This window comes from Anopheles coustani, chromosome 3 (assembly GCF_943734705.1).
Source record: "Anopheles coustani chromosome 3, idAnoCousDA_361_x.2, whole genome shotgun sequence".
NCBI classification, from domain to species: Eukaryota; Metazoa; Arthropoda; class Insecta; order Diptera; family Culicidae; genus Anopheles; species Anopheles coustani.
Genome location: NC_071288.1, coordinates 76341005 through 76353664, shown reverse-complemented (window position 1 = coordinate 76353664; position 12660 = coordinate 76341005). Strand labels below are relative to the sequence as shown.

At 41.4% G+C, this 12660-nt stretch overlaps 3 protein-coding genes across 4 annotated transcripts; 1 reads left to right on the top strand and 2 right to left on the bottom strand.

Annotated features, from left to right (window-relative positions):
- Positions 1–352: 352 nt before the first annotated feature.
- Positions 353–1782, top strand: LOC131259549 (nuclear pore glycoprotein p62). The gene has a single exon (XM_058261064.1). It carries the CDS (start codon positions 468–470, stop codon positions 1692–1694), a length of 1227 nt encoding a protein of 408 aa, XP_058117047.1. The 5' UTR covers positions 353–467; the 3' UTR covers positions 1695–1782.
- LOC131266881 (zinc finger protein 184-like) lies at positions 1719–6443 on the bottom strand. The gene is made up of 8 exons (XM_058269560.1): positions 5123–6443; positions 4922–5038; positions 4823–4859; positions 4439–4759; positions 2891–4059; positions 2683–2799; positions 2420–2456; positions 1719–2349 (listed from the first exon to the last, which is right to left on the bottom strand). Exons 1-8 carry the CDS (start codon positions 6396–6398, stop codon positions 1989–1991), a joined length of 3435 nt encoding a protein of 1144 aa, XP_058125543.1. The 5' UTR covers positions 6399–6443; the 3' UTR covers positions 1719–1988.
- Positions 6444–6815: 372 nt separating this feature from the next.
- On the bottom strand, positions 6816–11338 carry LOC131259529 (uncharacterized). Of its 2 annotated transcripts, none has more exons than XM_058261037.1 (2): positions 10708–11338; positions 6816–8491 (listed from the first exon to the last, which is right to left on the bottom strand). In XM_058261037.1, the coding sequence occupies exons 1-2, from the start codon at positions 11297–11299 to the stop codon at positions 6969–6971; spliced, it is 2115 nt and encodes a 704-aa protein (XP_058117020.1). In that variant the 5' UTR covers positions 11300–11338; the 3' UTR covers positions 6816–6968. The 2 variants fall into 2 exon arrangements, with proteins under 2 accessions (XP_058117020.1, XP_058117021.1); XM_058261038.1 differs by lacking the exon at positions 6816–8491 and adding an exon at positions 9126–10340.
- Between the last annotated feature and the right edge of the window lie 1322 nt (positions 11339–12660).

The window sequence follows — 12660 nt, the reverse complement described above, 5'->3', positions numbered from 1 at the left end:
AGTCAATATATGGTTTTTTAAACACGCACTCAACTGCCACCCTGTTCATATCCTTGCAATAGTGATCTTGGTTGGTACGATTATTTTTCATACTGTCAAAATTATCCACATACTGGTGGTGGGAAAAGCATACGGAATTACTTCATTTTATTCGGAACTCGAATTATTTGCAAGAATATGGCGCCATAATGGCCAATAGCTTCGGAACAAATTATAGATATTGAATATAACGAATTATATAAATTACAATTCTTCACATAGGTAATGTTTGGAAAGGGTTCTTCTGAGCCGATTCCAAGGAAGAAAATTTTAATTTTACACTTGCAAGCAGCGTTCCATTTTTTGGAACAGATCGAACACATGGGTGCAGTTTAGGACTCCCAACATCATACTGTAGTAAAGAATTAATCTATCCCGCGCTGTTTGTAGTGAAAACAAACTTTAATCCATAATCTAAGTTGATCAAGATGAATTTCTCATTTGGAACTCCAACGACCACCGCAGCCGCAACAACGGGAGGCTTCTCGCTCGGGGCACCCGCTACCAGTACCGCCACAACGGGATTTTCTTTCGGTGCCACACCAACCTTCGGTTCCACCGGCATTACTGCGCCGGCAACACTTTCGCTTAACCCAGCAGCCACGACCTCCACAGCATCCACGGGAGGAGCTCTACCAACGCTTTCGTTCGGCGCATCGCTCGGGACCACTGCTACTGCACAACAGCAACCAGCTCAGGCCGCGACATTGCCAACGTTCGGCTCACTGGGAGCGCCAGCACTGGGTGGCGGACCCTCGGTAGCTGCTGCTACACCAACAGTCAATGCGGCTCAACCCACCGCTACTGGTACAGCAGGAATTAATCCACTAGGAGGATCCACAACAGCACCCGCCGGCACAACGGCCACAGCTGGTCCTGCTCCGCTATCGTTGGGAGGGTTTGGATTGCCGAAGCCTGCAGAACAAAGTGCTCCCACGACGACTACTACCACATCGGGTACTCCTAAGACAGTCGCACCAGCCACTCAAGCAAGCCAAGCCACCGGAACCGGTCTTGCGGCAAGCTTATCCACCAACACGCAAACAACACAGTCGACCTCCGTGGTTGGCAATCAGCAGTTGAAGTTTTTCCAGCTAGAAGAGTTTATTAACAAGTGGACGCTCGAGCTGGAGGAGCAGGAAAAATTGTTTACCAACCAGGCCACCCAGGTTAACGCCTGGGACAACATGCTGCTCGCCAACGGGGAAAAGATCGTCGCTCTCAACGAAGCCGTCATGAAGGTGAAGGCGGAACAGAACGCGATGGAGCAGGAGCTGGAGTTTATCACGGCCCAGCACACCGAGCTGGAGGAGTGCATCGTGCCGCTGGAGCAGGAACTGTCGCGAATCGGACAGATCGATCTCGAGCGTGGACAAACGTACTCTATGGCGGAAACGCTCGACTCGCAGCTGAAGCAGATGTACGAGGACCTGAAGGAAGTGATCGAGCATCTGAACGATGCCAACAAGTACACCGACCCGAACGATCCGCTGGTGCAGATCGGGAAAATCCTGAACGCGCACATGAACTCGCTGCAATGGATTGATTCGTCCTCGACGGTGATCACGAATCGATTGGAGGAAATTAACAAAATGCACGAAACGCTCCGGAAGGACAATGAGCGTTCCTTTCGTCTAACGTACTACGACCAATAACAGCTACGTGGTAATCGATTATAAACATGTTTTCTTTTTATCAATTTCCAAATAAAACCTAACGTACTATGAAATCAAAATGCGAGCAAAGCACCAAAACTGTTCCGATTTAACTGAATCTGAAACATTCCAATTTATAGGTTTATTTAATGTTTCTGTCACTCGTCACTGGTAATAGATGCTTTTGATGACTCTTAATTATCAACCATCTCTTTTACGACCTCTATTCTACATCCGTTTTTGGAACACTAACCAGAGTGTATTTTGTCGATCCACAAGAGATATCTAAAACCCTCAAAGAATTGTAGTAAATTCCGCCGGCCTACCACTCTCCGCCTTCTCTTTCTCCATTCGCAGCTTCATAATGTACGTGGTGGTAAATCGGATATTCTTGTCCTCCTCTAGTGTGGAACTTTGGCCAACACCACCCTCACCCGATTGATAATGTTCCGTGTAGTGATTCCGCAACTCCGACAGCAAACGGTACGACGCATCGCAACGGTCACACTTGTACAAATTGTCGCCCACGTGCGTCCGAATGTGTTTCACCATGTCGTTTGATTGCGCAAAACTTCGCTCGCAATAAGTGCATTTGAATGGCTTTTCTCCCGTGTGTGTCAGCATGTGCCGCTTGAGCATATAGTTCGAAAGGAACCTGTAGTGGCAAAAGAAAAAGGGGTAATTGAGCTATATGCTTTTTCCGGCTGAACAATGGCAATTCTTACCGCATCTTGCAAACTTCACAGCCAAAAGGACGCTCTCCTGGATAAAAACAAAAAAGAAAAAATGTTGCAAAGACAATTAAAGGTAAACCCGTTTTAAAACTTTTACCATAGCCGTAATCTGAAAATATTCTAGACCACACTACAGAACAAACTATTTCTGGTAGAAGCGCATATGGAAAAAGATAAATTTCTATTTTGCATAAACATTTTAGATAAGACTACTTAAAAATAGTCTAATTCCATATTTTTTATGTAAAATTTACCTGTATGTATTAACCTATGCTTTACAAGGGAAGAGTGTTTGGTGAACTGAGTTCCACAAGTTTCACAGCTAAACTTCTTAACCTTCGTGTGTGTATACTGGTGCATTTTAAGACTCCCTGAAAAATAAGCATTAATATGCTATTATTTATAACATACTACAAACTCGAACCGTCCTCCACAGAAGACGAGTTTTGATACTTTGCACACCTTTTGTGGTAAATCTACTCGGACAGAGCGTACAGGCCCACGGTTTCTCTCCAGAGTGCATAATCTTTGTGTGCTGGCGTAAGTTCGTATTATTGGTAAACTCTTTACCACAAAGCGAACATAGGAAATCTCCTCTTTTCGTGTGTGTCCGTATGTGGCTCTCGAGGAGGTTCTGCTTCTGGAAGCCTTTGTCGCAGAATATGCAGAAATGTGACCGCCCAGTGGCATGACAATACTGATGATGCTGAAAGGCTTGCTCGCTCATAAACACCTTCGGGCATTGGCCACAGGAACGTATTTGATCCGTATGTTCGGCTTTCAAATGGTCCGATAGTTCCGTAGGGCAGGTGTATGTCGGGCCGTCGCACAGCTGGCATCGATACAGATCGATTTTGGTTGTTAGTGTATCCGATTCCTCGCTGTTTGTGTGTTTTGCGGTTGCATTGTTCTGATTACATCTTGCTTTCGCTTTCTTTTGATGTGGTTTGCGGCGTTGTTTGGAAGCGCTTGCAGGCTTTTCCGGCGAGTGTTCAACTTTCTCCTCTCCTTTGACTGACTTATTGCCCCTAGGGTGGCAACCATTTGAAACCTCAATCTTTGTCGACGATTCACTAGGAACACGCTGTCTTTTAACTCTTTCAGAACGTTTGCATACCTTTACCGGTACCTCGAGTGCATCCTCGCTTTTGATCAGCCCCCACTCAGGCGTCTCTTCGCGCAATTCTTCGACGAGATCTTGAGAAGTTTCGAATACGGTCAACATCTCCGGGGCACACTCTTGCTTGATCCCATCCGCCGAAAGAAAATCTGCTTCCGTTGCACTATCATCGGCAAGCGATGGCACACCCGCTTCCGTTAGCATCTTTCTCAATCGATCAGTACTCGCCATACAAAGCTCGTACAAACTGTACGCCTGGGACACTCTCTGCCTACACTTCCGGCATATCCTGGAGGGCCAATTTTCATTCTGATCGTTGTTCACTTGCTCGGTGTTAAAAATACAAGGGAAAAGTCGTTCCAACATCATATGCAAACTAGTAACTTCACCGTGCTCAGGCATCGATTGGTAGATATGATAATCTAATTCATCGGGCGATACGCAAATGCGACATATTGCCTGGCTCGACGGCGCCATCGGTATTTCCTCTTTTTCCATTTTTATACCAACAATTCAGAGCCCGAAAATGTTGCTCCTGAGTAGAAATAAAATATCACCACATCAATTCACTTTCGTTCGTAAAAAGAACGGACTGTTTTGTTTTGGTTGTCGTCATAGGTGCCAAGAGAAATATGTAAATACAAACAAGGAAAAGGTTTATACAACATGATGAAACATAGCGCAAGCTGAAACACCTCATTAACGTTTCGAATGCGCGTATGTTTCAGTTGTAGATCAAGTTTGCTGTAGAGCCACTAACATTGCACAACATGCATAACATGAAAAAATATGAACGAAGAGAATGTTCCACATAAAAGTAGGAGGTAAAAAATGCTATATATTTTATTATTCAGTCGTATCAATAATCGAACTAACTCATTAACTTACACTATTCCTGCTTTTTATCAAACAAGCGGTTTAAAATATTCATACTTGTAAAGCGTATTTCCTTTTCTTCCTCGACGGAAGAGCTGCCAATAGGGTTATCACCAGGTTGGTAGTGTTCTTTGTAGTGATTACGCAGTTCGGACAATAAGCGGTAGGAGGCATCACAACGATCGCAGTGGTAGGCGTTGTCTCCCAGGTGCGTCCGCATATGTTTCACCATGTCGTTGCTCTGAGCGAAGGCGCGCCCGCAGCACCCGCACTTGTAGGGCTTTTCACCGGTATGCGTCCTCATATGGCGTTTTACGTGGTCGCTTGAAGTAAAACTAAATAGCATAGAGTATGAAACGGGCATGTAAAAGTTACCATATCAAACCGATTATACTGACCTCATCTTGCATACCTCACAGCTAAAGAAACGTGCTCCTACAATAGAAATTTGGTTAAACGATATGAACTCGCAGTAAAGTATTTCCTGTAAGTACAACCTGTGTGCAGTAACTGGTGCTTCACTAGCGTATACTGCCGACTGAAAAGCGATCCACAAGTGTCACAAGTAAACTTTTTAATTTTCGTATGAGTTTGGTAATGTCTCGTTAAATAACCTATGAGAAAGGGAACCAAATAATAAAAAGCGGCAATAATTAATACGTTTTTATAATGCACAAGGCACCGGAAAAACTACCTACCTTTTGTACTAAAACGCATCGGACACTGGTCACATGTGAAAGGTTTCTCGCCATAATGGCGCTTTACGTGCTGCCGAAGATTACTGCTATTGCTAAACTCTTTGCCGCAAAGGAAGCAAAGGTAGTCGGTCCTGTGCGTGTGCGTGCGAACATGTCCCTTCAAAAGGTCTTCGGTTACAAAGCCCTTGTCACAGAACATGCAGAAATGCGACCGACCGATTGCATGACAATACTGATGATGCTGGAAAGCCTGCTCGCTCATGAACACCTTCGGACACTGGTCACAGCAACTTATCTGATCTGCATGTTGCTTTTTAAGATGGTCGGTTAATTCGGATGGGGACGTATAGGTTGGTCCTTCGCAGAGTTGACAGCGGTATAAATCTATTTTGGTTTCCGGTTCGTGTGCGTCTCCAAGATGGTCATTTATGTTATCTTTGTTACATATAGCTGCCTTGGTTTGTAGTTCCCCTTTTCTGGTGCTTTCCCGTGATCCTCGAGTTCTGGGACGTTTCTTTTCTGATACTGTTTGCACCGGTGTCACGTTTGTGGCCTGTACACTTAGCTGCCCATCTTCCTCTTCACTTTTTATCGCCGTAGTATCATCGCTTGGCTCTTGCTCTTCATTTAAATTATTCACCATATCTACGGAATCATCCTTTGTTGCAATTTCCACAGACTCCTTTGTTTTCCACGCCTTAACTCCGATTGAAAACTTTCGCAATGGTTTTTTATTAGGTGATACTTGTTTGATTGTTGATTGTTGTATAGCTGCCTTCGTTCTAATATTCCCCTTAGTCCTTTTCCGGCGAGGACTTGTGCACCTTCCAGCTGCCTTTTCTTCACTAAGAGAAGAATTGGTACCTCTTATAGGTTTTACTAATACTTCATCTGAAGTGACGAGCTGATTTTCCTCCTCCACTTCAACGTTTATTTTCTTTTCCGTTTCATCGAGCACGACTTCTTCTACCGCTAATAGCTTTTTCAGTCGCTCTGCACTCGTTGCACATAGCTCGTATAGATGGTAGGCGTTTGAAATCATCTGTTTGCATTCCTGGCAAACTCGGTTGGGCCAAGAATTGATTTCATCATTGTGCACTTGCTCATCGTTGAACATTGCTGGGAACAGCTTTGCCAGCTTCCTATGCAGGCTAATCGACGTTACACCGTCCTCGCCTACGAATTGGTGGATATAGTAATTTACATCATTGATTGTGATACAGATACGACAAAATGGCGATGTGGGAAACTTTGTTTCAATATATTCTTCGTCCATTATCTGACGAAAAATGATCTTTAAATAGTAAACTAAAAACTATGGATGATGGTGAATTTGTTTGTTTATTTTCTCGTTTACTACATTTGGCAAAATTGACAGCTCCCATTTTACACAAGGTAAATAAACAACAAACGTGAAGGATACTTACACCGTGTAGGAATCGGGTCCCACCCATTCAAAATTTCCGTTCGGAAATGTCCATCAGTATAAATGGATGTAATTTTGTTAGTTTGCAGGCTCCTGCAGATTGTTTTATTGCTCGGAAAAATGAAAAATAAGCAACATTTCCTCACGCTCATCGCAAACAATGCTCAGTTATGCATCCCATTATTTTATCAATAGTACACAATGAATGATGAATTTAATAAACTTCATCTCTACAAGCTTTTTAACGAATAATGTTTAAATATGCTGTTTTTTTCATTTTATTAGACTTTGTACATTCACTTTTTAGACATCCCACTTTTATTAAAATTTATACAAATGCATTTTTCTCATGCCATGAACATTAACCATTCTGAAAAGCATATGATAGTCACATTTTTTACACACATATAGCTATATACATTATGATAAACTTTCAAAATCCTCATCAAAGAATTTCTGTCTGCATGACGAGATCCTTAGCCCGGTTATTGTTTTATGCCTTCGGTTGGCTCGTTGTAACCGCTCTTTTATGAATCTACAAAATGTTCTTAATTTAAATACCATACCATTATACGCAGAGACTTCTCTTGCTACACTTAAAATATTTTGATTACTGCATATTTTTGTTTTAGGTTGATTATCGCGGCTTATCCCCGTCCAGCTACACGTTGCAAAGAATCGTTGCGTGAAAATAAGATCGATTATCTCATGCAACCGTTTGGGAACATCGAGGGAATAAATTTTAATTTCGAGATATTGCTTGAACCTTTCACGGTACTCTGCATCTTCCTGTAGCTTTCGTTCCAGTTCTTCCAGCTCGTCAGGCGAATCTATTGGCTTATGGACAAATTCTGAGTTTCCTATTTGAACTCTCGCTATACCGGGATTCAATTCTGTTTCTCCTTCAGCCTCGTAATCATCGACGGAAAATTTTTGCTTGCACACGGCTTTTCTCATCCCAAAACAATTTTTTTCCCTTAAGTTAGCTCGTTGCAGACGTTCTTTGACAAATTTATTAAATGATTTTAATTTAAATACGTGGCCATTATATGCAGAAACCGCTCTTGCTAATCCTAAAACATTTGTAAAACTACGCAGCTTTATTTTAGTGTGAGTGCTTCTACTAACTCCTGTCCAGCTAATCGAAGCAAAGAATCTTTTCGTAAACAGTAGATCGATTACTTCATACAACCTATTAGGAACACCGAGAGCATACATGTTTAGCTCGAGATATTGTTTCAAGTTTTCACGGTAAGTTACATCTTCTTGTAATTTTCTCTCCATCTCTTGCAGCTCGTCGAGTGAATCCATTGGGTTTTGTTGAAATTCTGGAATTTCAGTGGTTTCAAGTCTAACCTCGGCGGACGTTTCGTCCTCACTCACGACGGGCGGTAATTTTGATTCTTCGTCATCCTCAAAATCGTCGTCTTTAAATATCTGTTTACAAGTGGTGTGTCTTTGACCGGTGGTCTCTCGTTCCCTATGTGTTGCTCGTTGTAGTCGTACTTGGATGAATTTATAAAATGACTTTAATTTAAATATATGCCCATTGTACGCCGAAGCTTCTCGTAGAAAACTTAAAATATTAGTAAAACTGCGCATTTTTGTTTTAGGTACATTGCCCCGACTGACTCCCGTCCAACTAAACGAAGCAAATAAGCGTTTCGTGAAAACGATATCGATTAGTTCATATAACCGTTTCGGCACAGTGTCGGAAAATATTTTGCGTTCGAGATATTGCTTCAATTGTTTCCGATACACAGTATCGTCCTGCAGCTTTCTCTCCAACTTTTTCATTTCGTCGAGTGAATCCAATGGAATTGGATGAAATTCTGAATTTTGTATGTTTTCAAGTCTGCTTTCAACGGATGTTACAAACCTACCCGTAACGGAAGCTACCTGTGTGTTTGCTTTGTTGAGCTTTCTGCTTGTCGATTTTCTGCCTTTTTACATGTTAATTTCGATAAAGAGAAGAGAAAAAACGAGAACAAAAAAATGAAGAGTGTCAATTTACGACTGCCGAGCCCACAAAGTAGAAGAGATTACTAAATCATTTCAAAATCGCGAACCATTAAACCATTCATATCAAATTGATAAATTATCAATAACACCAACATTCTACTTTTCTAAATTGACGATTCGAAACAGTCGTCTACAAATGTTTTACACAACGTTGTAAGATTACGCTAAAATCACTGACAAAAAACAATATTTGGATGGCTATTTCAAACCGTAAATATATTATTTTGTAAAACTTGTGTTTTGAAATGAAGTATTGTTTTATTCATACAGAAATAAGATTATAATAATTCTTTGAACTCCATCGTGATAAGTGCCTGTGTTTAGATGTAACCAAAAATTTTCATGCTACCTTTTGAAACATTAGTAGGTCTAACCTTGCGTTCGTTTAACACGTTAAGCGCTACGCGCAAATTGTACTACTTCCCGTTCTGCCAGCGATTCGTAGAAACGCCGGCCTACCCAACGGGCTCTGTCGGCCCGAGCAGACCGACACCAGCTTACGGGGAAGAACACTGTCGGCCCCACGGGGCCGACGTAGCGCTTAACGTGTTAACGTTGCAGTGTATTCAGAGGTTTTACAGGAATGGCGAATGGTGGCGATGAATGGTCAAAATTCTCGTAAAATACGCAAACTAGTTTTCACCATTACTAAGAAATATTAACAGATTAACCAACAACACAATCCTAGAGGTGTATTTGAACTCTAAGCGGTCATGCCCTCTGCAAGGGTACATTTTTCAATATAATCATGCATATTATTGAAGTAGCTATCGCAATCTTCTGCAGTTATTAGGGATCCTACGCGCTGGATGGCTGCCACTAACTGTTCTTCATTTTGAGGATTTTCTTTTTTAACTATAATATTCCATTTGTCGAACAGGCGTTCAATCGGATTTAACAAACAGAAATTAGGTGGCAGAAACATAGCTTCAAAGCCTTCTCTTGATAAAGCATCACTAATATCGGAGCACCTATGGAATGCACCTTCATCCATTAAGAGCACAGGTCGATGACCAGCGTTTGGATCATTTAATTTTTCTTTTAGTTCTCTTATGAATTTTGTAAACCCTTCCAGATCAATAGCTCTTTTTTTGCACTCGAAATACAAAATACCGCATCGGCGCATGGCACAAACTATTGAAATGTTCTTTGAAAAAGTTCGAGTTTCGGGCTTGGTAGTAGATGATGTTCCATCTGCGCTATTTGATTCGTTCTGTACAATTCGCATAATTATATTGAAACCTACTTCATGGATGAATGTGATTGCATCTTGTGGGAGTCGCAATTCAAGCTGACTGTAAGATAGTGCATACTTTTTTAGATCTATCGTGCTGGTGGTAATTGGTCGCTCAGCAATAAACCTTTTGAATGAATAATGAAAACTATGCAATTCTCGAGCTATCGTAGTAGCGCTTACTTCAATTCCGTAGCATTCTTTCACCTTTTCGCGCAGTTTTCTTAAAGTTAACGAAGAATCCTCGTCCATCCATAAACGAATAGTTGATGAAACGGAGGAAGAAAGTTTTTTGGTTTTAATGCCACCGCGTTTTTTAGCCTCTATCTCTCCCGTATTCCAATAGTTTCTCAGTATACCGTAAACTGTTGACCGCTTGATCGACAAGAACTGACTGATAAGGCTAGGTGTGAGTCCACTGTCGTATGCATCGATTACCCTTTCGCGATCTGCGGCGCTCGTTGTTTTAATCCTGCCTCGGGGTTTTCTAGAAACTTTTACTGTCTTTTGCACAGCAATATTTGCATGAGGCGTCACTAAAATGTAACCAATATCTATTTAGAAATCTTATTGTTACCCAAAACATTTATCTGTCCTAAACATTTATTATATTAAGTAGCCTATAGGTCTAACTTTCTCTCCTTTTTCAATTTTCTTTTAATTTAAGATTCCAACCAAACATCATGCACTCATCAATTTGAAGTTTAAATAATTAAGATGAAGTTCAATTTAATCATTATATAAATTACCAATGTATTTTATATTATATTTTACCCAAAAACACAGTGAACAAACATTTTAATTTTTCTGATAAAAAATATCAATTTAAGGTTTAAGGTTGGATTATGAGATTGCAGGATTCTCAAACTTATTTGCTTTCAAGTTTTCTTTTCTTCAGCTTACCTTCAGCAGTTTTCGTGCTACGATTTAACTGCGTTTTGATGGCAAGTGATGAAACGTTGGTGCCCTGCAGCAAGCTGCTTTCAGTTGTGGATTGGCCATCCTCAATATCGGTAAACACATTCGCTGTAGATGAAAGACTTTCGAAACCTCTGCATTCGGAGCTCTGGTCGTCCGAGTCATATTCTACCTTCAGCATTAAGGGGTCCTCGCAATCTAATTTCATTTTGATATCTCCATCATGATCATCGACCTCCGCTTGAAAAGTGTGTGTAACGGTTTGTTGTTTTGCAACTAGCAGTGCCAATTGCTGCGCACTCTTCGTACAGAGTTCGTACAACCCGTACGATTCTATTACTTTGCCTTTGCAATCCAGACATATTTTTGATGGCCAATCCATAACTTTATCACTTAACACTTGCGACTCATTGAAGACTGTTGGGAAAAGCTTAGCCAGCATCATATGCAGGCTCGCCGTGCCTTCGTCTTCGTTTGGGGCTTCGTAAATGGGGCAATCTACACCGCTGGTTGTTGTACAAATGCGACAATACCACGACACAATTGCCAATGAACCCGAAAACCGATCTCGGTCCATGGTTTGGCCTACTCAACTAACTAAAGCACAATTGTTTACGGTCGCTGCCTGATTGCGGCTACAACTTCTAATAAAATATAGATGTTTGACATTTTGCACACAGTAACTCAAGGTACATACATATTTACCGTGGTCAACTAAAACAAGGGTTTCGGAGATTACTTCCCAACGAGCAAAGCAACTGTGAAGCACCCGGTAAATAAGCGGCTCAATGACCCACCTACTAAGGCTCCATCATACCCTTATTAGACAAGGAATTTATCTGTCATATTTTTCCATCCTTTTATACCCTTATTAGGCTGGTGTCATTGCTTTATCGCACGATGTTTTGTCGGACGACAGGTCCGCCAATTTTTCTGTAATTTTCTTAAATTCCAAGACGATTAAATGAATTTTATTATTTTTCTTAGATGAAAGGCACAACTCCGAGTTTATAAAGTCCAACTTTGTTGACAGATAAAATCGGATGCGTCCATCCGATAAAATCAAATGAATTTGATTTTATCGTGCGAAGAAATCGTGCGAAGCCTGCAGCTGTCAAATCCCATACATTTTCGCCTGTCAAAACATCGTGCGGTAAAGCAATGACACCAGCCTTAGACGAGGGCTTTTACTGTCATCTTTGCCCAGTATTTTACTGCCAAAATAGGATTTTGACATAAAAATGCTGCCTGCTCGTGTAATAACGCAAAGTTCCACAAAGTGGGTTTTCCGGTTAATTTATCATTTGCATGTTTGAATTTAGCGTATTGTTCAAGCTAGAGTAACGAACAAAATCTGTTGCAAACAACAGAGCAAAAAGTAAACAAATAGGCACATTGACATAAAATTTCTAATCGAAAGAAAATCGGTCGTGCCCGGTTCCGATTTTGAGGAAAGAATGTATCTGTCAAACGCGTTTGGCAGAAAACTTCTGGAAAAATATTACGGAACCATTCCTCGTCTAAGTCTAACCGGGCCGCTACACGAACCGAAAACTCCAACCGAGAACTCAAAAACCGTATAAGTTTACGTCAAAATCTTCTCGGTTCGTGTAGCCGCGTTTTGTGGTACCAATGCTGTCGCCAGTCAATGCAAGCGAAAAGTTTCTGACAGTCTATGCATGTGTCAGTCTCTGCTGTTTTTGTTTTTGTTATCAGTTAGCTCAAAAAGCTGCCTTCGAAGCAAACAAGATATCATCTTCAGTTAACACAAAAAGTTAAATATGGATAATCTGTTGATGAGTGAAGAGTGGCTAACAACCCTATCCAGGGTCATCGAGTTAAGTACCCAAAACTCTCAACAACGCAACAGGCAACGCAACAGGCGTATTGTGCGTAGGTGGTGGATGCGTCCAATTTTTTTCCGGCGGCAAGAAGATG

Coding starts and splice junctions, on each gene's coding strand:
- LOC131259529 (XM_058261037.1), bottom strand. CDS start 11,299: ATGGACCGAGATCGGTTTTCGGGTTCATTGGCAATTGTGTCGTGGTAT. Junction 8,492..10,707: donor TAGCACGAAAACTGCTGAAG/GTAAGCTGAAGA, acceptor ACATGTAAAAAG/GCAGAAAATCGACAAGCAGA.
- LOC131259549 (XM_058261064.1), top strand. CDS start 468: ATGAATTTCTCATTTGGAACTCCAACGACCACCGCAGCCGCAACAACG.
- LOC131266881 (XM_058269560.1), bottom strand. CDS start 6,398: ATGGACGAAGAATATATTGAAACAAAGTTTCCCACATCGCCATTTTGT. Junction 2,800..2,890: donor GAGTAGATTTACCACAAAAG/GTGTGCAAAGTA, acceptor CTTATTTTTCAG/GGAGTCTTAAAATGCACCAG. Junction 2,457..2,682: donor GCATAGGTTAATACATACAG/GTAAATTTTACA, acceptor GTTTTTATCCAG/GAGAGCGTCCTTTTGGCTGT.